Source organism: Gastrolobium bilobum, unplaced genomic scaffold, assembly GCF_033153095.1.
Source record: "Gastrolobium bilobum isolate Gb01-03AN ecotype WA unplaced genomic scaffold, APGP_CSIRO_Gbil_v1 utg9509, whole genome shotgun sequence".
NCBI classification, from domain to species: domain Eukaryota; kingdom Viridiplantae; phylum Streptophyta; class Magnoliopsida; order Fabales; family Fabaceae; genus Gastrolobium; species Gastrolobium bilobum.
In genome coordinates, this window is record NW_026898720.1 from 10940 (window position 1) to 34669 (window position 23730).

Consider the following 23730-nt stretch of genomic DNA (forward strand, 5'->3'; position numbering starts at 1 on the left):
TTATTGGGTTAAAATTAATTCAAGATACACAGCAAAATTTTATATTTTTACATAGCAATGCTTCGTGGTCTGGAATCAATGCACTTGCACAATCAACTCATTACCACTGTTATTAATACTTTTTTGTTAATATAATGATCAAGAAAATGAGAGAGAGAGACAGAGAGAAAACTGAACAGTGTTCTGTTGTATATTATGAAGCTCAAATTGTTCTAGTACAAGGCAAGCTTTATTCAGAGAGCATATCACAGCTGACTCAGTATTGAGTCCGTTAGAACAGTGTAACACCTTCCTTAATAGAACAGAGTTCATTCTAGTATAGTCACTAGTAGAGTAATCACACAGTGAAGCAGCAATCAAGAAAAAATAGATAGTCGCACATACAAGACAACCGTAAGACACTATGCTAAGTATTTATATAGTAATAAATGAGAAAGTAACTATTTGTCCACCAATCTCCTCTTGAAACTTGATTATGTAATCAGTTATTTGCAATGTTCATGAATTTTAATTAGTAAGAGCATTACTGATTTTCAAACCAAATAAGACAATCTTTATTGTTCCGTTTCTTTAACTATTCAGAAGTTGGCCGGGTTTGACCGGGTCTGATGCATGACCAATCCAATACTTGACCCGAACCGATCCGATGACCGGGTCACCGGGTTTTGGCTCGACTCGGCCGGGTCGGGCCGGGTTTCACAACACTGCTAATAACTAATTGAAACAATAACTAAGAATTAATTACTATATAATTAAAACAAATAAATTTAAACTGGACAAAATTTAGAAATGTAACAATGCTCTAAATTATTACATATATATGACCAGGAAAATTTTCAATGGCATGAGCTGTATGTTTTTAGTTGATATATACTTTACATATAATTAATAATAGGGTTGCAGAAAATTTTAATAATTTATAGTGAGAAATTTTTATCGAAAATTTTAATTCAGAAAAATAATATAGATTTTAAATATTTAAATATATATTAATAATAGGGGTTTTTTTATAGGGAAAACTATTTCAGCAGCTAAGTACATATTCGAGTGAGAATATTGGGTTTGTTTTTAATTAAAAAAAACTCTTGTGGCTTCTTTTAAGCAGGCTTGGGGTGCTTCCGCTTGAGCTCAGCAAGCTGCTCGTAATTGTTGTTGTATTGTCAATGTCTTTAACCCTTTCTAAATGAAGCTTGAATATTGAAGACAAATATGATGCTGAGAATGTATGCCTTTGTTGTCAGATTTATAATTTTGAAAGTTATGTGCACATACAGTCCTTGTTTGTATATAAGGATTGTGAGTAGCCATGACGGATAACTGGTGTATTTGAAATCATACTTGTGAATAGCCCTACTTTAGCGCGCTATAGCAGAGTTGCGTTGCGGTGCAACGGTCGATCGTCACAAATCACACTGCTATGGTCAGGTGAAGTGTAGCGGATGTAGCGGCCGCTATTACGGCTGAATCGCGACGCTATTGCGCCGCTATAGTAGTTTCTACAAAAATGATTTCGTCGTAGAAGGAAGAGATTTACAACTTAGATACGAGTGAAAGTTAAGATGAAGATTTTGATGTTCATGATTTCAATTATGATTAGTTCCTTAAGTTCTTTGATTTTGACATTTCACTTAAGTGGCAGTTTGAATTTTGACTAATTTTGCCTCTTTATTTTGTTGTGTTACATTATTTGAGACTTTAATTCCTTCAATTTGCTTATGATTTAAATTTTAATGTTTGAAATAATTTATGTTTTAGTTTGAGATCATTCAAATTTGTTTTTTATGTCACATTTTCATATTTTAAGTTTTATATTTGTGGAGTACAATTTAGTGTATCACTTAGGTACACTTTTCACAATAGTGTTGTAGCGCTACCCGCTATAGCGCTATAGCAGTTTGAAAGGTCAATCGCTATGTGCCGCTATCCAAGATTAATAAGTATGTTTGAAATAAAATGTCTTGCATAAGAAATGCAACTGAAGAATACAAGAAAATTCACATGTTGTATTAATAGTAGGTCTTTTTGGGGCAAATTTCATGCTCTCTACATCATCGTATTTTCACTTATCTTTCTTTTATTAACTTAAGGGGATGTTTGATTGAAGAGTTTTTTTGGGATCTAAAAAAATTGAGATGGGTTTCATAGTTAATTATATGGGTAAAGTGTGTGTTATTTTAAAGGATGTAAAGTTATGTCATTTTAAGAGAGAGAAAGAGATAGATAAAGGAGGAGAGAGAGTTGACAAAAAAATAAAGGTGTGGGTCCCATCTCTTTGTGAGAGTAAAATGATATAAGTTGTGTCATTTAAAAGGATAAACACTTTTTCCTAATTATATTTGGCAAGAGGTTTTAAAAAATTTGCTCATCATTCGAATTTGCATAGCAAGCTTAGTTTGCGTGTAAAATTGAAAAAATTTGTCATTTCAAAATACCACCTATAGGAAGGTATTCTTATTACCCCATCAAACCAAAAAGTTAAAAAAAAAATCAACGGACAAAAATATTCATTCTCAAAAAAAGGACTTTTTGACCCTTTTGCCCCTCATTAATTAATTAATAACCAATTTGCCCCTCCCCCAGAACTATCCACCATCCTGCCCCCATTTAGTCGATCAAGTTGCACTTTTAATCGACTAAATGGACAAAATCCAGAAATCAAGAAACACGAATTTTAATCGACTAAATATTCACCTTGATCGACTAAATGTCGAGCACTTTTAGTCGACTAAGGCCATTATTTAGTCGACTAAATATCGCAGAAAACCCTATATCCAAACCTCTCTCGGTCTCATTTGCAATATTTTCGAAATCAAAACCCCTCTTTCTCTTGTTTGTCAGCAACGGTACCTCCAATCACCCTTCCATTTCATCCCACCATCTCCAATGCATAGTAATTGTGAAATCATTGTCATTTCCCTTATTTTCTGATTTGTTTCCCCCAAATCCGAACCCAAAACCCTAAAATCTGATTCCTACCCCTAAATTTGTGTGAAAGATGAGCTCAAGTCCAAACATGTATGTTACCATGATTTACTATGATGGAAATCATTATGAAGGCCCCAACGGTGTTCAATTTGAAGGAAAAATGAAAAATGTTGAAAATCAAACGGGGCACCACGTACAATGAGCTTAAGGGGAGGATTCACCAAAAATTGGGGCTACAAGGCAGCCAGTGCGTTCAACGGATGATCGCCAGGGTAGAGTCTACAGTTGGTAAAGATGCTATATTCTACATTGGTAATGATATATGTGACGATGAAGATGTGGAATGTGTCATAGATGCAATTGTGGACCGAAAATTTCAAAACTTTATTGAGATATATATTGAAATAGACTGTGGTCAATCTTCATCTGCACCTATGCATGAAAGAAGTCAAAGTCAAGAAGACAAAGTGGTCGGTTTATCTGCTCCTGCACCTGTCTTAAGTCAGATAACACTGAGGGAAATAGACGAGGATGAGGATGAGCATGAGGAGGATATGGACAGTGAAGACGATGGTGAACCCAAGAGTGTTATTCCGCTAGGTGACAGCTCAGATACGGACATAGAGGGGAATTTTGACGCTGACACTAGGGAATTTTGACGCTGACACTAGTTCAGGAAACTTGAGTTCCCAGGTGATGCCACTACTCCGTGTTGACCCTGTTAGCAGTGGTAAGATAGTAAATTAAAGTTTTTAAATGAATATTTCCTATTTGTGTTATCAATCGTACTGACAGAAAACTCCTGGAATTTGGACGTAGGTTCCGATATTGAGCCATTTTGGAACGAAAGCCCACATTATTCCTTCATTAATTGGGCTCACCCTAATGATGAGACGGAGATATTGTATGGCGACGATGACTTCCACGGTGGCTGGCATTTAGGGGATCCATTATATTTGTACAAGAAGTTTCGAACTAAATCTGAAATGCAACATGCAGTCAAATTATATTGTATGAAGTCTCATCGTACTGCTGTGGTGGCAAAAAGGGATGACCATAGATTTGTGATGAAGTGTCGACCCCATATTGATGGTTGTCCCTGGTACGTGCGGGCTATGTTGCCCAAGAATGGAAATACTTGGGTTGTTAGTAAGTGGGCTAAAGAACACACCTGCCTAAACCAAGGCCTTACCTGGGACCATAGACAGCTGGATTCTGATGTAATCTGTGCAACCATTATAAGTATGTATTACGCGATGTTTGGTTTAGGGTTTATGTTTACGTTATTTTTACGGTTTTATTTATTGACTGTGTTGACTTTGATTTTTGTATAGGTATGTTAAAAGAAGATCCATCTCTGAAACCAGTTCTTATTCAGGAGAGGGTACAACGTTTGTATGGATACAACATATCTTATAGGAAGGCTTGGAAGGCTAAAATAATGGCCATTGTGAAGTAGTTTGGTGACTGGGATAAATCATATGTCATCTTACCTGGTTGGCTGACCTACATGACACAGATTAATCCTGGTTCTGTGTTCAAGATTGATACGGACGAGTGTTGTGACGAACGACGTGTCTACACCGATAAAGCTGTCTTTCGCAGGGTATTTTGGACTTTTCACCAGTGCATTGAGGCTTTCAAATATTGTAAACCCATAATCCAAATTGACGGCACGCACCTGTACAGGAAATACAAAGGTACCCTCTTGATTGCAACGTCACAGGATGATGATGGATACATTCTGCCTATTGCGTTTGCCATTGTTCCACCGGGTGAGAGATTGGATGATTGGTTGTGGTTTCTTAGCCTGATGTGTTTCCATGTCACACAAAGGCATGGTATATGTCTAATATCCGATCGTCACCCCAGCATCATCAGGGCTGTGAAGGATCACAGAGGTTGGCAGCCTCCATATGCGTATCACGTGTTTTGTCTTCGTCACATTGGAAGCAACTTTAACACTAAGTTTAGGGACGTGGAACTGAAGAAAACGCTGATGAAACTAGGTAAGCTATTTTCATGAATGTGTACATGTTGTATGTAATGCTGTTTATGTATAACTCATTCAATTTGGGTTCATTTTTTGCAGGATACATGTGTTCGAAGATTCACTTTGATTTAAAATTTCAAGAATTTGTCGACAGTAACCCCCAAGTAGCCACATGGATAGATCAGATTCCCAAAGAGAAATGGTGCAGGTCTTATGATGAGGATGGCCGAAGGTTTGGTCATATGACGACTAACCTATCTGAGTGTATCAATTAGGTCCTACGGGGTGCACGTAATTTGCCAGTAACGGCATTGGTCAAGATGACACAAAGTAGACTTGTAGAGTATTTTGTCAAGAGGCGTGAAAAGATCCAAAAAGCAAAGACCAAAGGATGGAGAATTGCAAAAAAGGTTGAGGACTTCTTACAAAAGAATGATCAGTTAACTGTCAGTCTCTGTGTCCGTGTTTTTGATAGAGACTTGCAGTTGTTTGAAGTTGAGGATGCCTACAATCAATCTACGCATGATGCCGGCGACATTATGAGGGTTGACTTGCTAAATCGTAAATGTCAATGTGGACGGTCACAGCTAGACTTCATGTAATTGTGTTATGAATTTTTATGTTACTTTGTGTTACTCCCATTGTCATTATGTTATTTGACTTTTCATGCCTATTCAAATTAGTAACATTGGGGAATATTGATATATTGAAACTCATAACAATTATTGATATGACCCCTAGATGAATTCACCTAGTTTCGGGGAGCGTACACAAACGATTTCAATCAATACTAAACCCAACAATGCATACGAATGGGGTATTGACTATTTTGTACCTGAAATTGTGTTCCCCAAGTCATAATACGCTTGTACATTAGACTACAATCGGTTCCATACAAAAAAAATTCGAGGAAATCAGATTGGGGTGCCAAAACCACTGATTTAGTCGAGCAACCCGAACTGGTTTAGTCGACTAAATGTGTAGTCGACTAAACCAGTTCATGTTGCTCGACTAAATCAGTGGTTTTGGCACCCCAATCTAATTTCCTCGAAATTTTTTTGTATGGAACCGATTGTAGTCTAATGTACAAGCGTATTATGACTTGGGGAACACAATTTCAGGTACAAAATAGTCAACGGGGGGTTATAAACCATATATGTACATCAGCCCCCTGCCCTGCAACATCCTCAACCTGCTGCTGTCCTCGTCCAAGCTCTAGACGAGCAAGCCTATCTTCAACACCCTTGAAACGTCCCTGTATATGTCTAAACCTTTCATTCCCTTTCTGGATGTGACTCTTCCTCCATTTTTTGTGTTTCAGCGCCATTTTTCCTATTTTCTTCAGCGTGGCGTTTATGCCTTTCATGACATCACGCAATGAAAACCCACCCTCAAGCTCAGCTATCTCCTGCTGGTCACCCTCATCATCATCGTCAGCATCATCCTCCACCTCGGGCTCAACCATGTCTGCAAGTGGAGCAACATTAGGAACCTCAACAACAGCCGCGCCAGTGAACTGCCACACTCTTGTTTGTATGTTCTTTGTCATCTTGCACTGCTCCAATAGACGCTTTCCAAACTTATGATTATACCCTGTGGTCTTCCTCAAGGTCACATTGCCCATGGGAACACCAAAGTGATCCAATATCCTCTGAACAAGACAAGCAAATGGAAGTGCACCCTTGTGTTTGGCCTTATACATCATCCAACAGATGTAGTGCCTCCAGTTCACCAAAGTACCATGTCGGATAGCCCACATGATGGGAATGTCATGTTCCAACACCCTGGAATGGTTGAACACTCGCGGAAACAGAATGTGGGTGATGACATAGTGTAGTATACGGGACTCCACAGTAAGCAAACCCACCATATAGGCAATATGTTGCCCACAGACTCTTCTCTGCTCCTGCACGACATCACCTCGTGTATATCCTGGAAGTGTGGAGCCGCTATCTGCATCATATTCCACAGTGTCCACAGAATCAAAGTCATACCCCAGTAACTCCAACCATACCGGAGTCGTTATGATGATCTCCACCCCGCAAACCCTCGACCTCATCTCACCCTGTACGTAGCTGAGGTTACGGTAGAAGGCCCGTACATGCAGCTCTGAATATGAACACGACAGCTCAGCCAAAACCCTAAGATGTGCTCCTTCCAACCAGCTCACAATGTTAAAACCTTCTGCTTCAAAAAATGTTGTGTCAAGTGATTTGGCCCCACATATGGGTCGGTTAGCAAAGTCACGGACAAATGAATCATGAACCACGGGGTCATGCTCGAACAAGTATCCGAATGGGAGGTCGACAGGAGCGGGCTCTTCATCTTGTTGCCTTGACGAAGACGGACGGTCTTGTCGTACCTTCTTACGTCTCTCATTTCCCACGTTATCCGATCTTCTACGCTCAGCCATGGGAACAAGGGAACCTACAATGCAAGTGGAAACAATATCAATGGACAATAACAATATCAAAAAAATTTAAAATTCAACAATAAGAAACTAAACCCTAACCCTAAAATAAAACATAAACAAACCATAAACCCAATCAAAAAAACCAACCCAAACTCAAACCCTCATTAATACACCCCAACCAAAACAGCAGCCCTAACTCTAACCCTACACCCTAACCCTAACCCTACCCCTACCCCTAACCATAACAGGAAAACCAATCCTATACCCTAACATAAAAACAGAAACCCTTAACCTACACCCCAACCAAAACAGCAGCCCTTCCCCTAACCCTAACCCTAACCCTAACCCTAAGCTACCACATCAACCCTAGTCAATTACCCATACATCAAACTCAACACCCTACCCTTAACCTAAAGCCACAAACTCGCAAACAACCTTATACCATAAACAAGAAATTTAAAATAACAGAAACCAAAGCATGGAGAAAACAAAAAAAAAACCTAAACCTAAAACCAAATGCAAGTCAGAAAACGTTACCTACAATGTCAATTTCACAAGTTGTGAACTAATGATGCTTCAATCGGACCTTCAAGGGATGAGATTCGAACTTGGTTGAGGAGAGGGGTTCTTGGCGTGGCCTTAGTCGACTAGGGTTTGAAAATAACCCTCATTGCGACATGGGGGGGTTTTAAAAAACCTGGTCCGCAATATTTAGTCGACTAAATAATGGCCTTAGTCGACTAAAAGTGCTCAACATTTAGTCGATCAAGGTGAATATTTAGTCGACTAAAATTCGTGTTTCTTGATTTCTGGATTTTGCTTATTTAGTCGATTAAAAGTGCAACTTGATCGACTAAATGGGGGCAGGATGGTGGATAGTTCTGGGGGAGGGGCAAATTGGTTATTATGCACCTTATTAAGGTGCAAATTGGTTATTATGCACCTTAATAACCCTCATTTCTAGTTTCTTCTGCAATTCAAGTGTCAATGCCAATGCACAGTTAATGATGATAAACATTAATAAATCACAACTAACGACTACTGTTCTGGCTAATAATGCCACCTCAATTTAGAGATCATATTCTGTACTGCTATTCAACAAGTATATTTAGATAAAAAAATATTTTTTTCTTTTTTATTACAAACATGATAGTTATTTTTTAGGGATTTAATTTTCTCGTGTTGAATGAAAATTCAATTATCATATTGTAGAGATAAAAAGCATGTAGGACCCATGTGTTAGAAAAAATTATATGTAGGATCCATGTTAACACAAAAATTGAAGGATGTGTAGGAAAATTTGAATTCTCATGTTGAATGAGAATTATAAAATCCTATTTTTTATTAGATAAATACATTAATTGAATGGTACAATATTAATAATATAGATATTTTCCTCAATTTGGCCTTATTCGTTACTTAGTTTAGAGAAAAGGGACCTTGACAGCAAGGAAACATGAACACTTGTAAAAATAGGGAGAGTTGTGTCTGACACACTCCGACACGGTGTCGGACACGCGTCCAACTTTTTCCGACACTTTGACTATTCTGACACGCGAATTTGACCGTGTCCGACACGGTCAAAAGGCATTTTCGTAATTTTTTTTTAAAAAAAAAATTAATTGTTTTTTTAAAAAGTTATTTTTAAAAAAATTAAAATATATTAATAAAGCTTCCACCTGATCATATCAATTTTATTTTTTTGTCTCTTTTTCCCTTAAGAAGATAAGAGATTATCTCAGCATCGTTGTTGTCAATTCCTATTACGCTCTTGTTGTATCTCATTCTCTCTGATCTCTCTCTAATATGATTTGATCTCTCTATCTCATATTATATATCTCTCTCTCATCCCAGTTTTTATTTTGTTTATTAAAGTTTCCATCTTTATAACATGTTGATGAGTATTATTAATTTAGTTTCACTTTTTTGTTAAATTATTAAATATTAAATGAAATATACACTATATAAATTAAAAATACTATTTAATATTAAAACGTGTCCCAACGTATCGAAATTAATATTTTTTTAAGATTAACGTGTCGGAATGTCGTGTCACGTGTCGTATAGGTGCTACATAACTTGTCAGTTCCTTATGAATTATGACATGAAGCTGTGTAATTTCCTCACCCCTTTCTTCTCACCTGACTTCAACTCTGACACTCTTTCACGAGCAGAATCTCGGGTGCATTTTGAAGCAACGATTTTCTAGGAGACATAGTATATTGTACATATTTCAATCTATTGTTTTCATTGAAGGATTAGTATACGTATTATCCATTAACTCAGTGAGTTTAAAACCATGAATTAAAATTTAGAAATAAAAAAAAAAGGTAGAAAAAAAGGATTTTGATAGTTTGGGCTTTTTTACCTTAGTAGTGTCATTTTTATAAAGTTTCATCGGAATAATTTCTTGGTCAAACATATTACTTATATAATGCATAACGATGTGGTACTGTGAGAATCACTGGTGACACTTTAGCAACCGCGTCATTCCTGACCACTGGAACGTTATACCCTGGCAATCACGTCCTATTCCCAAGACGCGGTACCCTCTCAGCCACATGTCAGTGGGTCCCATCCCAAAAAGAATTCAACGGGAAGCGGTAGTGTATCAGTCGCGTTCCAGGTTACAAGTCAAGTCGAAGTCAAGCAGATATATATATTTCACCTAAAATTTAGACATATTGATATATTCACAGTAAAAGAGTTCAAAAAATCCAATAAAAGCAACAAGTCATTTTCGTACAAAATGGTTTTTATAGTTGCTAGCAATTTATTCTTTACTGGTTAGAAGACTAACTCTTAAACCAGAGAATAATTAATTTAGAAATTTACTAACAATAAAATTATAATTATTATAATTTTAAGGTGTTGGATAAGGTCTTTATAATAGTTTATATTATTCACTTACACACTCACTCATACAAAAGCCCTTTGGGCTTGAAGTATGAATTTTGCATAGATTCTATTTTTTTTTTACCTTAATATAAATCATTAAAAATTTTGGATTAAATTGTTTCTTTCACATATTGGAAATCGGGAAAGGAGACCAAACACGAAACAGGGGTATAAGATTGGGTACTATTGGATTTATTAGATTTTATGTACTCTTTTACAATGAATATATCAATATGCCTAAATTTTAGGTGAAACATATATATCTGTTTGGCTTTGACTTGACTTGTAACCTGGAACGCGGCTTATACACTACCGCTTCTTGTTTAAATTCATTAGAAGCTGAAATTTGAAGTCATTGTAGAAGAGTATACTACTGGAAAACAAAATTATAAATATTTAAAATGAGTTCTACATTTTTTTTACAAGATGAAACCATTTTTATTTTTATTTTTTTATAAATATGTATGACTCGACCGGATCACGGGTCACCGGGTTGGCCGGGTCTGATACATGACCAATCCAATACTTGACCCGAACCGATCCGATGACCGTAGACAACAGTAGACAACTTCTGGAAGGAGAGCAAAATTGGAAAAAACGCATGACGTGATGCAGTTGGCCGGGTCTGATGCAATCACTGCCAATCCTAATCTGGAGCTTGGGTGATGGCACGGTTATCAATTTCTGGACTGATAATTGGCTTGATGGAAAGACTTTATTACAGGATTTGATTATCCCTGTTGTTGCTAATATTGATTTCAATAAAACAGTTTCTGATATGATTATGCTCGATGGAAGTTGGAACATGGAGGCTTTGAAGCAATGCCTTATTCCTTCTGTCACCAGTAACTTGAAAAGTATTCTACCCCCTAATAGTGATGATGGGCCTGATAAGAAAGTGTGGAGTTTTGTTAATACTCCAACTGTTTCAATTAGGCAGATATATGAGTCTCTTTCCTTCAATGGAGATGGTTTGGATGACAGGAAACAAATTTGGTCAACATTATGGCATTGGAAGGGCCCTCAGAAATTCAAGATTTTGATGTGGAAGATTCTTCATGGTAAACTTCTAACTATGGATAGAATTGCTCAATGGGGGGACTCTACGGACATTTGCCCGATTTGTAATAGTGCTAGTGAAACAATTCTCCATGCATTAAGGGATTGTTTTGAGACCAAATTAATTTGGAATAAACTTCTTCCTCCTCATTTGTTGTCTGTTTTCTTTGCGAGCAATTTCGATGTTTGGATTGATTATAATCTAAACGGTTGGAAGAATTTTAATGCTCCTAGTAATTGGAATTCGGTTTTCTTTGTGGCTTGCTGGAAATATTGGCAGTGGAGAAATGAACTTTGTCACGGAAGTGCAATTCCTAGTTGGATGAACAGGGAAATTATTATCCGGAAGTTGGTTACTAATACTGATGATGCCTTCTCTCATCCGAATAATCACTGTTTGGGCCGAAGAACTATCAACATAAGTGTGGCTTGGAGTTCCCCAGAGAATGGATTTATTAAAATTAATATTGATGGAGCATCTCGCGGTAATCCTGGTCCTGCTGCTTGTGGTGGTGTTCTTCGTGACGCTAGTGGCACTTGGCTAAGTGGTTTTGCTTATAAGTTAGGCTCTTGTTCTTCTTATAAAGCTGAGCTTTGGGGTATTCTTCGTGGGTTAGAATTGGCATGGAATGAAGGTTTTCGCAATATTGAATTGGAAAGTTATTCCTCTAGTGCAATCACTATGCTATCCCATCCTGGCATAGCAGTCCGTGAGAGTCAAATTGTCTCTCGCATACGGACATGGCTCAAAAAAGATTGGCGGGTTAAACTTCAACATACCTATAGGGAAGGAAACGTGTGCAGACTGGATGACCAACTTTATTTTGGATAAAGAGGAGGAAATAGATGTTGTGTTGGTTCGTGAGCCTCCAAATGATCTTTTATTTCTATATTTAGCTGATATCTCCTCTGTTGGGAGGGATCGTGCTTTGTTTGTCCTTTAGTTTCTTTGTGTTTTTGGGCTCCGGCCCTTTTATTTACCAAAAAAAAAAAGTAGCACTATAAAAAGGTTCCTTTATTTTTTAATTTTTGGTAAAATTTTGCTTTATTTTTATATTTTTCATCCTTTTCTTTAATGGTGAATCTATTTATTAAAAGAAAATAAAATGTTTGTGTCTATGGAAAAAAAATAATTTGACGGATTGGGGAAATAATTTTCTGTTAAAAAAAAGCACAAAAATAAAAATAATTTGATTTTTGAAATTTTTTCAAAAACAAAAAGCAAAGTAAGTTTGGTCAAATTATTCTGCATTTATAACATTTCTCCACAACCTAATTGCTTTTCTCGAAACCAGACTATGGCTTTCATCCTTTCAATGACAGGAGATGCTTTTCTCGGAAGCAGAGGCTATGGGTGTAGACCTTCATTGTGTAATCTTTTCAACCACAGAAGATAGGGTGATTCGACCTTCATTGTGTAATCCTTTCAACGACAGAAGATAGGGTGATTCGGTGAAGCAAATAAATGAATAATCAATCCTCCAACAGATAAATGCTCTCGAAACCAGTAGCTTCACATGCACATCAATCCTTTCAATGTCAAAAAGTAAGGTGAAAAGAAATAAATGGGATTCAAGACTCGTGCGCGTAAACTTAAACGCACGAGAATTGTCAAACCGAGCAAATCGAGCAAGAGGAAGAAGATGGAGAGAGGAAGTAGTAGCAAGAGAATTGTACCAAGGAAGATAAAGATCATCAGGTATCTAATCTTTCTACACTTTCCATTTTCTTGATCCTACACTTTCAGTGTTGGCATTGTTTGGGTATTTGGGTTCTCTGAAATTAACACCTCTTCCGCGTGTGGCTTTCCTTTAACAACTCCATGTGGCTTTTCTTCAATGACTAATTCTGCACGTCGCTTGTTTGTAGCAAAGCAAAACTGAAGTGGCTTTTCTCCCAATAGTATTCTTTAATTTTTGTTTAAGAGAGAATAAGAGGATTTTGTGTTTGGGAGGAAGAGGATGAAGGCAAATGGGTTTGTGCATGAAAGGCTTGGGCCCTATAGAAGTATGTGTCAAGTAGAAGGAAGTTGGGCCCTAATGATGATTCAAACTCACTTGGTTATTAATGAATTGTATGTGGATAATCTTACAAAGCACCAAATTTAGCTTTTGCTGGTGCAAAATGGGGTACTTTTGAAATGACAAAGGCATACACATATAGTTAGGTGATTGGTACTTGTACTAGAAAAATTTAATATACTTTCCTACAATATAATATGCTTTGTTTTGTTTTTGAAGATATCTGCTAATTGCTGATTTGGAGTGCAGGAAAAGTGTTTTGCATTGCATGTTTAGCCCCTATCTCCTTGGCCTTATCTGTTATGCATGTAATTCATTCGTGGCTTAGTTTGCTATGGATTTTTTTGTGGTTCCTATTTTGCAATAATTTATTTAACTTAATAAAAATCTCACCCTATATCCCTTTACCTCTCTGCAAGAATGGATTTTTTTACTTTCACAATTGTTAAGTTTCCCGTAAGCCATTAGTCATGTTAGTAAGGATGCCCTTTTTTTAAAGTATTTTTGTATTTGTTATTAACCTTATGCAAATATTTTTTTCAGTTGTAAGGTTTGGTAATTTGTATATATTATTTCTGAAAAGTAAACAAATTTCTTTTAACAAGTTTTGTCAAGTCCATTTGAGTAGCACTATTTTGTGATTTACTCTTACCTATTTTGGATGTAAATTTTTATCAATGCTTTTTCTGAAATATAATTTGTGTTCTATTAAATGTTAATATTTTAATGTTTAGTTTGAAGGAGATTGAGACACTGCAGACTTTCTATGCCCACCTACATCTCACCAAAGGTGTTAATTGGACTGAAGACATATGGGGAGACATGCTGGATTATTATGAGGATCGATCGGGATGCTGTGCTTCTATGGCTTCGCTTAAATGGGCCTTTGAAAAATATTTTGCTGAATACAAGTTGGCAATGAGGCTAGCTGATTTTGGAATACATTTTGATCCGATAACGAACATGTTAAATGGCACGGATATTTGTTGGACTGCCGCTGAAATGGTAAGTTCGTTTTTGCTATAGTAGACAACTGCCAGTTATTGTTGAGAATATGTCGCCCCTGCATTTTTGAGGCCAAAAGGCATGACGTTGTAACAAAAATTGCCCTTCTCAGTGATGAAGGCGGTTTTTTCGTGGTCGTCGGGATGTAGTGGAATTTGGTTGTACCCAGAGTACGCGTCCATAAACGATAGTAGCTGAAATCCTGACGAATTGTCAACTAGCTGGTCAATGCTCGGCATGGGGTATGAGTCCTTTGGACAGACCTTATTGAGGTCGGTGTAGTCCACGCATATCCTCCATTTCCCGCTTGGTTTCTTTACCATCACCACATTAGACAACCAAGTGGTATACTGTATTTCCCTAACGAATCCGGCTGCTAGCAGCTCGTCGACGTGCTCATTCAAAGCATGACGTCGGTCGGACCCTATCTTCCTCTTCTTTTGGGATATTGGCCGTGAACCGGGGTACATGGAGAGCTTGTGGCAGCAGAAGGTTGGGTCTATTCCAGGGATTTCTGAAGCTTTCCAAGCAAACACATCACGGTTTTGCTTTAAAAAAGAAACCAGCTCCTCTTTGAAGTCGCCTTTAAGGTCTTTTCCCACCTTGGTGTGTCCTTTACCGTTTTCCGCAATATCGGCATCCTCCAACTCTCCTTGGAGTTCTGGACGAGGTGCTAAGAGCTCCTCTCTTACATCGAGTTCAACCAAGTTGACCTCTCTTCCGCATGCCTTCAGTGATTAGTCATTAGTTCCTCCTTCTTTAAGCCGAGTTGGAGATGATGGACCTCCATGATGGACTCGTAGAGTCTCGTAGTAGCACTTTCTTGATTCTTCTTGATCACCTCTTATGGTGACGATCTCGTTGTTCATCCCAGGCATTTTCAATGCTTGATGCTTTATGGAGATCAGCATATCCCATTCATGGATTGTGGGCCGACCAATGATCACGTTGTAGGAAGACGAGGTGTCCACCACAACGAAATGAACCCTTCCAGCTCGGAACGAGTCCTTCGTGCCCAAGGTCAACTTTAGGTCGATGTAGCCTTTTGGAAGGGACGTTGCTCCGTTGAACCCGACCAGCTCGGTGACGCATGGTTTCAAGTCCTTCTCGTCCAGGTTCATTCTCTGGAAAGCATCCCAGAGAATTATGTCAGCTGAACTTCCGTGGTCAATAAAGATTCTCTTCACTCGGCAATTGACTAGCACTCCGGTGATCACCAATCCATCAGTGTGTCCGGGTACAACCATCACTAGTTCCTCCTGAGTGAAGAACAGTCTCGGGGGATCCGGTTTGCTGTCCTTTTCTTTGAATGTCGACCTGTCTCTTACAGATATGACCTCTTTTTAGTACCTTCTTCTGGCGTTAGCCGAGTCTCCTCCCCCACCTAGAGCTCCACTTATCACGTTGCTTTCGAATTCGGCTTCAGGAAAAGCCTCGTCCTTTTCATCGACCTCTTTGCCTTTGGCAGGTCGGTCTTGTCTTTGGTCCTTTCGATCCTCTCTCTTTGGGCTTTGACTTCGGCTTCGGCTTCTTTGCTTGCGCTTATTATTTTTCTTGCCCTGTGTTCAGATGATATACTGCTTTAATTTTCCCTCCCTGACGTGCTTTTCAATTGCATCTCGGAGGTCCCAGCAATCATCCGTAAAGTGACCGTTTTGGTCGTGGAATGCGCAGTATTTGCTTCTATCTAATCCAAACTTGGCTTTGAGGGGTCGAGGTCTCTCGACATTGCGCATTTCGGTCTGTGCTACCTCTTTCCATATCTTGGATCTGGACACGTTCAAAGGTGTATAATCGTCATACCTCCTCCTTGGTGATCGGTCTTCCGACCTTTTATCACGAGTGTCCTTTGCTTTTTTGGATCCCTTCTGGTCCCGGTCTTTGTTGTTTTTCTTACTCGGGCTCCGACGTGTAGGGCTTCGTACTCGTGATTCGACATAAACCTTTTGCATGTCCTCCACGTCAATGTATTTGTCCGACCTTCTCCTGAACTCCTCCAGATCGTTCACCGGGTTCTTATAGATAGATCTCGCCAATGGGGAGTCGCCCTCCAATCTCGAAATGATTAAGTGGAGGTGCACTGCTTCAGTTAACCCTCGTACCTTGAGGGCGACATCCTTGAATCGGTCGAGGTACTTCCTCAGCGATTCGTTCTCCTTCTGCCGGATTCTTCCCAAAGCATAGGCTGACATCGGATGTACTTTACTTGTTGCAAAGTTAAGTCGGAAAGTCCGAGCTAGATCCTCGAATGAGTCGATTGAGTTCCTAGGGAGCCTGGTTATCCAGGTCATTGCTTGACCAGTCAATGTCGTCGCAAAGATCCTGGCCTTAATAGGTCCAGTGATCCCGTTGAATAGCATCTCGGTTTTGAAAGCCTCTAAATGGGCTTCTGGGTCCTGACTTCCGTCGTATGGAGGTATCCTGGTGCTCTTGAATCTTGGCGGTATGACCAAGTTCATGAGCCTCTCAGTGAATGGGCTATCATTAGCCTCTTCATCCTCCAGATAATTTTCGTCCTGGTTGTCGTTCGGACCACCACCATTCCGGTTGTTACCGAGGTTAAGGTTCTGCCCATTCTGCACGTTTCCTTCGATTGTAGCCGCGTCCTGATGCCGCGGTCCTCCATCGCCAGCATTGTCGCGCCTTCTAGGTCGATCTCCAACGTTTTGATGCTGGAGGTCTTCAGCATTCTGATGCTGGACGCCTTCGGCGTTCTGATGTACACCTTCGGCATGTTGCTGCTGAGGTCAGTCGTTTACGACATGTCCGGCTCCCCTAGTCTGGCCTTCCGCGTTCAAGGTCCTCAGATCGGCCTCCAATGTCGCCATCCTTTGGGCATCCATACGCTGCTGGGTCAGGAATCTGTTTTCCATCTCTTGCAACCTTTGAAGGATTGCTCCCATGGCCATGTTTGTCACGTTTGGTGGCTCACTGTGTGGAGGTGGACGAACTGCAGCAATTGTTGCATTCGGCTGGGGTCTGGGAGTCGGTCCTTGTGTTCCGACCTCGCCGACCTGTACCTCAACAAGCACCGGGTTTGCTTCCAATTGGGGCTGTTCTAGTGCAGATTGGTGTTGAGGCATGCCATAAGGCTGAGACTGAGATTGACGCGGCGGTATTTGAGAGGTACTAGACGTCGATCGTGTGTTCGTCATCATGGAATGGGAGTCGAAATTTATTGTTGCCACAGACGGCGCCAATGTTAGGTCCTGGATAGACCGTATTGCTATACCGTAAGGTATGCGCTCAGAGATAGTGTATATCAACTATATACTAGGCTTATAGCCGATGTCCCAATCACTGCGCACAAGCAATATGCTTATAGCCAAGGCGTGATGTGTGCACAGCGTGGGCGAAAGTAGTAAATGTGTTCTGAGTGTTTACCTGGGGTCCTTAGGCTTGTGCCTTTTGAGATTCCCCAATTGTAGTAGGATTCAACCTCCTTCTGTTGGGATGTGATCCTAATCTTATACCCTTTGGCTGTTTGGAGTTGTTGAGATGTTGCTAGTTCCATTTCTCACCAGATATTCTAGTAGGTAGTTGAGATATGATATTCATATCCATAACAGCTTTGAACCCAAACGAAACCATCACTGAACATGAAGGTTGGTTACTTTGAAAGGTGAGGCAAGGAAAATCTTTTTATTTCGTCTATGTTGAGGTTTTTTTTCACACAAAGATTTCGTTTTTCCTTTACCCATCGTGTTAGATTTTAATTTCAGAAATTGCACGTAGGTAAAAAAAGTTTCTTGAGATTTGACCTTCGGATCTGAGCCTCTATTTCGTATCATCGTTGGAGTAGATTGTCGTGGAGAGAAGCAACGCTGACGGATAAGTTTCGAAAGTGAATCCCCTTGAGTTTGTTGTGTACTCTTGATTTCTTAGAGGACACTGTGCTGCTACATATCAAGTAGTGTAGTTGTTTGGCGTCATCTGTGCTCCATAGTGCTCCGGTAAGTCTCTGTTTCTTATGCATTTTTTTCGTTAGTCTTTTTCGATTTATTTGAAAAAGGTTATACAACTCCCAAACAGGTCGTACGAGGTTTATGTAAGACGTGTTTGGTTTGAAGTTGAAAGTGAAATTGAAAATAAAAATTGTTCCCAGCTTCAAAGAAACACAACCATAGAGTAATGTCTGCTAACCTTATCCCTGATCCATAGTGGGTTAATATAAGCTATCAAGAGAACTAATTCAGAAGTACTTTGTAATTTGTTTCTGCAGTGTTGGGTTTACTGTATTCAGAACTTTTAATTTTTCTTTCTTTCTTTGAAATACATGAATTTGAGTATTCTTGTATAAACCGCTATACAGATTGCACATGCAAAGGCTTTTCTCTCGTCTAATTCGGAGTTCTTATCTGATTACCATTAATTACGACATTTTCTTAACTAAAAAAGGTTCGAAAAAATTGGTAGGGTATAATATTTATTGCATTAGAATGTATGGAGCATGTTGTGCTAATGAATTCATTTAACTACTTCTCATCTTTTTAAAAGTTTGAGTCAACTCGTAGAATCAGCATAAGGAAAATTGTTGTTTTTTCTCTTTTTCACTTCCAAATTGGATTTTTTGGATTCAAATGCTATGCACTTATGCCCTCTTGCAGTTCAGTTGATAAGGAAAATTTGAGGCTTGCATCTGCAAAGGCAGTTCTTCGTTTGTCAAGGCTCTGGGATCATAAGATACTTTTTTCTGTTTGTTCACATGTGGTACTCTTTTATGTTTCCACACCTTATTATTGCAGCATCGTTTGAGATTTGTCCTTTCACAAGTAGTCCTCTAAATTAGGAGTAAATCTTTGGTACTCCTTTAGTACATGATTCTTTTTTTTTTTTTGGTACATTGCCAGGAGGTATCCCCATTCAACCTTCTCCGGGCACCATGCCCTCGGGGTACGGCCCGTTTGGGCTAGCCCCTCATTGTAACAGTGGGTGCACTAAGCTTCGCAACCGGAGAAATGACGAGACTAATCCCCCAACCGAAGATTTTTGACTTATCCTCTGACCCTTAAAATTTTTCCAAGAAACTGCTTGAGGCAGGGTTTGATCCCTGCACCAAGCAATCCCTTGGGAGCTCAGCTGCCAACTGAGCTACCCTTGGGGGTTATTACATGCTTCTTTACTAAAAGTATAAATAAGTTGGACTCATGTGACATTAACCATAAAGGTGTGGATAAAATCTTTAATATGTGATGGTTGAGTTAGTGAATTTTTTTTTATCTTATTTGCAATTAACATGCTTTGTACTATCTTCCAATCAATCATGTATGGAGAGATCTTTTACCTGCAGACACAAAAACATGGTTCTTGACTGTCACATAAGCAACTGTGATGAATGATGATATCACAAAGTTCTTCATATTGTAAGTGCTAAGGTAAGCAATTCCTCAACAACTGCCTTTTATTGTAGTGTCTTCATGTAAACAAGATTAAATGGTTTTGCTGCTGTAATAATTTTTCTGAAAACTTGCTTGTATAAGAACTTGTTGCTCATGCAAGATATTATTGATCCATTTATAGGTGCAATCTGCAGAATGGTTAGATCTTGTTACCATGGGCAGTGGCAGAAAGTGTTAGTAAGTTTGTTGTTACACAATATCATAATGCAGCTATAAGTCCCTTTCCTTGGATCACCATAATAGCACTAGTGTTGGTTGACATTGACTTATATTTGGCAGGAACATATGCTTTGCACTTTGAAGGGCCGGCTTGGCTCAGCGGTAAGCTTGCTTGCCGTGGTGTGTCAGGTCGCGGGTTCGAATCAGCCTCTCTGCAAAAAGCAGGGGAAAGACTGCCTAGAGTATTCCCTTCCCCATACACTCACGAAGTGGGTATTTGAACTGGGTCGGCCCTTTATATGCTTTGCACTTTAATACAGGTGTGGAGCTAAATGCAACAATAAGTACTCAAGATGAACGAAGAGCCTTTTCAAAGGAATGAGAGTCTTGCATTATGGAACTGTCAAGGATGAAATAGCCGCAGAAGCCAAATGAAGTTACTCCACATAACAGTTTTATGATTTAAACTTTGCAGATGATATGCCTATAACATCTGTGATGCTAGCTCATATGGCAGTTAGCTTAACAATATCTGGTTGTGGACTGGAGGATGTTTTTCTCATTCATGGCACTAATGAATGAAGGCAAAATGCAATCTCTGACAACTGCATAAATTTGTTATACCATTGTGTCAATGATGTCCAAAATCTTGTAAAATTTAGGAGTATCAGTATAGTATAAGATTTGTGTAAGACTATTTTTTTCTTCTTCAATTTTTAATGCCATTGTTCGCTTTTTATAATACATTGCAGATGGTTTATAGGTGCACAGGGTTTTAATTAGAGGACATCACATGGGAGGATCAATTAATTCATCCCCTGGATTGTTATACCATATGATTTTTTAAGTTATACCAGTACCTATGTTGGCCTTTCTCTTTCTGTAACTCTCATAGTAGCAGGGTCAATTAAGCTCTTCATTGACATCTTTGACGTTATAATGTTAAATTTAAACTTATGATACAGCTCATACGACAGCACAGCCAATTGCCTATAAAGTGATGCAGTATCATCAAAGTAAATACCAATCTTGAATTACCGTTCTTTGCAAATGTTTCAGAAGACTAAGAATAAGACAGCTTTATAATTGAACCTTCTCTTTTAATCAGAAAACTAAGAATAAGACAACTTTATAATTGAACCTTCTCTTTTAATACATCAGTCGGTACATACATACACATGGTTGCTTTAATACAGCAATGGGAACTCTCAATACATGGGTCACGGTTATTTTCGTAATAATAAGTTGTTTTTTCATTTATATTTTACCTCCAACCAAACATAGATTTCATAAAAGTTACTTAATTTCTCCATTAAAGTGTTTTCCTACCAAACAATTTTTTTTTTTTTTTATTTACAAGAAAAAAAAAAACAATTTTTTTTTTACATTTTCCGACCTATCTCACTTTCTAACCATTTCTCTATCAATTACATTTCCTTAGTATTCAAAAAATTTCTCCTCAACCAAACGTCCCTAAATAATTTTCTACAAACTTGTGAATTTGAAGCTTGGTGACAATGAATTAGCAAGCTAGGATGAGAAAGAGGAATCATCGTGCGGTTTATGAGTATCTAGAGAGTTCTCCTTTTAACATAGTTATATATGCAGGACTCAAATTCAATACCACTGTTATGATGAAACAATACTTTGATAATTAATCCATGTGCACTTGATACTTTTTATACATTTTTCGATTTGATTAAAATGTTCCCTTAGATTGGAAATGCTGTATGCATTATCTATCTATGGTCAAATTTCAAATTCTACAATAGATTGAAATAAGTACAATATTCTATGTCTCCTGGAGAACCGTTGCTTCAAAATGAACTAGAGTTTTTGCCCGTGAGAGTGTCAGAGTTGAAGTGAGTTGAGAAGAAAGGGATGAGGAAATTGCACAGCTTCATGTCATAAGAAAGTGATAAGCTCCCTTTTCTCTGGAGTCTGGACTTACTAATGAGTGGCTCTTTAAAAAAACAAAAAGAGAGTAATGAATAACGTCAAATTGAGGTGAAGCTATTGAACAGGGTATTAGTTAGCCAGAACAGTGTCGTCAACGCTTGACTTGCAGAATATCAATTATCAAACCCCATCTCATTCAAATTAAGCAGAAGAAACTAGAAAGGATGTGGACTTGCCAGTAGACATGACATGGGGATAGCTAGCTAGCTAGCTAGCTAGATGCAGTTTTCAGAATCAGACTTTTTTCTATTACCAAATGGTAAAAAATATTGCAAAGACTCACTAGTCATTACCTCACAAAAGCTGATACAAGTTACTGTACGTGTACCATTCAAGATTCTAACTTAAAAGTGTAGAGGAACCACCTGCATTTTAATGTCTTGCGATGACTTGGGAACTTGGGGCCCATATAGATCTTGAAATATTTCAATATGACATTTGCAGCAAAAAAGTTAATTTACTAATTTTTTAATAAATAATTATATAAATATAGTAATTTTAAAATTATTTATATAAGTACAGTAGTCAAACACATCCACATGGATCGTGATCCAGTCCAAAGAGACACATCCATATAGAACTAGAACGTGACTTATAAGAAAGACACGTTCACATGGAGCGTGACCTGAGAGACACGCCCAGTCCATAAGGGGGTGTTTAATAGAGGAAAAAAAAAATTATTTGACAATCACGATTTTCAAAAATATGATAAAAATATTTAATTTATAATAATATCCAAAAATAAAAAATTTAAAAATATTCAGCTTATCAGAAATTCTACCAAAAATCTTGTATCAAACGTTCCTAAGTGAACATTAATTTTTCACAAAGAATAGGCGGTGGAGACATGATTTTCATCGGATGGATGGTGTTAACTCAACAGCCGGCTATAATATTATAAAAATCAAACCCTAAAACCAATAACTCACAAAGATTCCAAAAGAATAGCGATGAGAATCTCGGAACAGTGACCAATTTGCCACTGTTCATCATAAAATTTACCAGAATGCCACGCGCACAGTAAAAATTCCCAAACTGCCACGCAGGCTAATTCGCTACACAGTGCAGCGAATTAGGCCTGATGATGTGTCACGTCCTCAGTGGTCCACGTATTTCGCTACACAGGGTAGCGAAATACGTGGTCAACAGGTCAGCCCTGCCAAACAACTTTTGGACACGTGTCACACCCCTGTTGGACATGTAATTCGCTACCCTGTACAGCGAATTATGCAGCAGAAGGGTCAGTTCATGTCAACTCAAAGTCAGGCCACGTGTCACTTCCCCACATAATTCGCTGTACTAGGTAGCGAATTATGTGGTTATTTTTGGCATGACTGGTAGCGAAATATGTAATATCTGCCAAGTGTCATCTCCCCACTAATTCGCTAGGGGGTACAGCGAAATTATGATACTTAATTTGCTACCCCCCCTAGCGAATTATGAGCTATAAATTACTCCATTTCGGGTATCAACTACCAGTGCCATATTTTTCCTTTTATGTTAAGGTTTACTACTTTTGTGTTGTTGTTGAATCTTAGTTTTGTTTCTATTTTTGTAGGATGAGTGAGGGTAGGAATGATTTAATAGCAACTGTTTATTATAATGGAAGAAAATACTTTGGTCCAAACGGAGAAGTGTTTGAAGGTGATGCAAAAATGTTTCGCATGAGCCCAAGATGCAATCTTCACGAGCTGAAGAAGTTAATATACAAGAAGTTAAGATTAGAACGTGGTCAAACTGTTACTCGGTTGACCGCTAGATGTGCCTCGGGTAACCCGGTGCAATGGGTTGGTGTGGAAATTGTCGACGATGAAGATGTAACGTTAGTAGTAGATGCAAGCACTTCTGAACACGGCGAGTCAAGATTTATTGAATTGTATGCAGAAGTCAACTACGGTG

At 38.5% G+C, this 23730-nt stretch overlaps 1 protein-coding gene and 1 long non-coding RNA gene across 3 annotated transcripts; both read left to right on the forward strand.

Moving 5' to 3' along the window:
- Window positions 1-12580: 12580 nt before the first annotated feature.
- LOC133283584 (uncharacterized) lies at window positions 12581-19317 on the forward strand. 2 transcript variants are annotated; one of them, XM_061480464.1, is made up of 4 exons: window positions 12581-12987; window positions 14044-14314; window positions 18050-18267; window positions 18922-19317. In XM_061480464.1, exons 1-3 carry the CDS (start codon window positions 12854-12856, stop codon window positions 18065-18067), a joined length of 423 nt encoding a protein of 140 aa, XP_061336448.1. In that variant the 5' UTR covers window positions 12581-12853; the 3' UTR covers window positions 18068-18267; window positions 18922-19317. The 2 variants fall into 2 exon arrangements, with proteins under 2 accessions (XP_061336448.1, XP_061336447.1); XM_061480463.1 differs by lacking the exons at window positions 18050-18267; window positions 18922-19317 and having other exon boundaries at window positions 14044-14342.
- Window positions 19318-19587: 270 nt separating this feature from the next.
- LOC133283541 (uncharacterized) lies at window positions 19588-20590 on the forward strand. Its single transcript, XR_009747808.1, has 3 exons — window positions 19588-19689; window positions 19835-19890; window positions 19993-20590. It is a non-coding gene; the product is annotated as an uncharacterized LOC133283541 (long non-coding RNA).
- The last annotated feature ends 3140 nt before the right edge of the window (window positions 20591-23730 follow it).

Excerpts from the sequence above, each read along its gene's own strand:
- LOC133283584 (XM_061480463.1), top strand. The coding sequence starts at position 12,854 with ATGGGATTCAAGACTCGTGCGCGTAAACTTAAACGCACGAGAATTGTC. Across the intron at positions 12,988-14,043 it reads AGGAAGATAAAGATCATCAG|TTTGAAGGAGATTGAGACAC; the intron begins GTATCTAATCTT and ends TTTAATGTTTAG.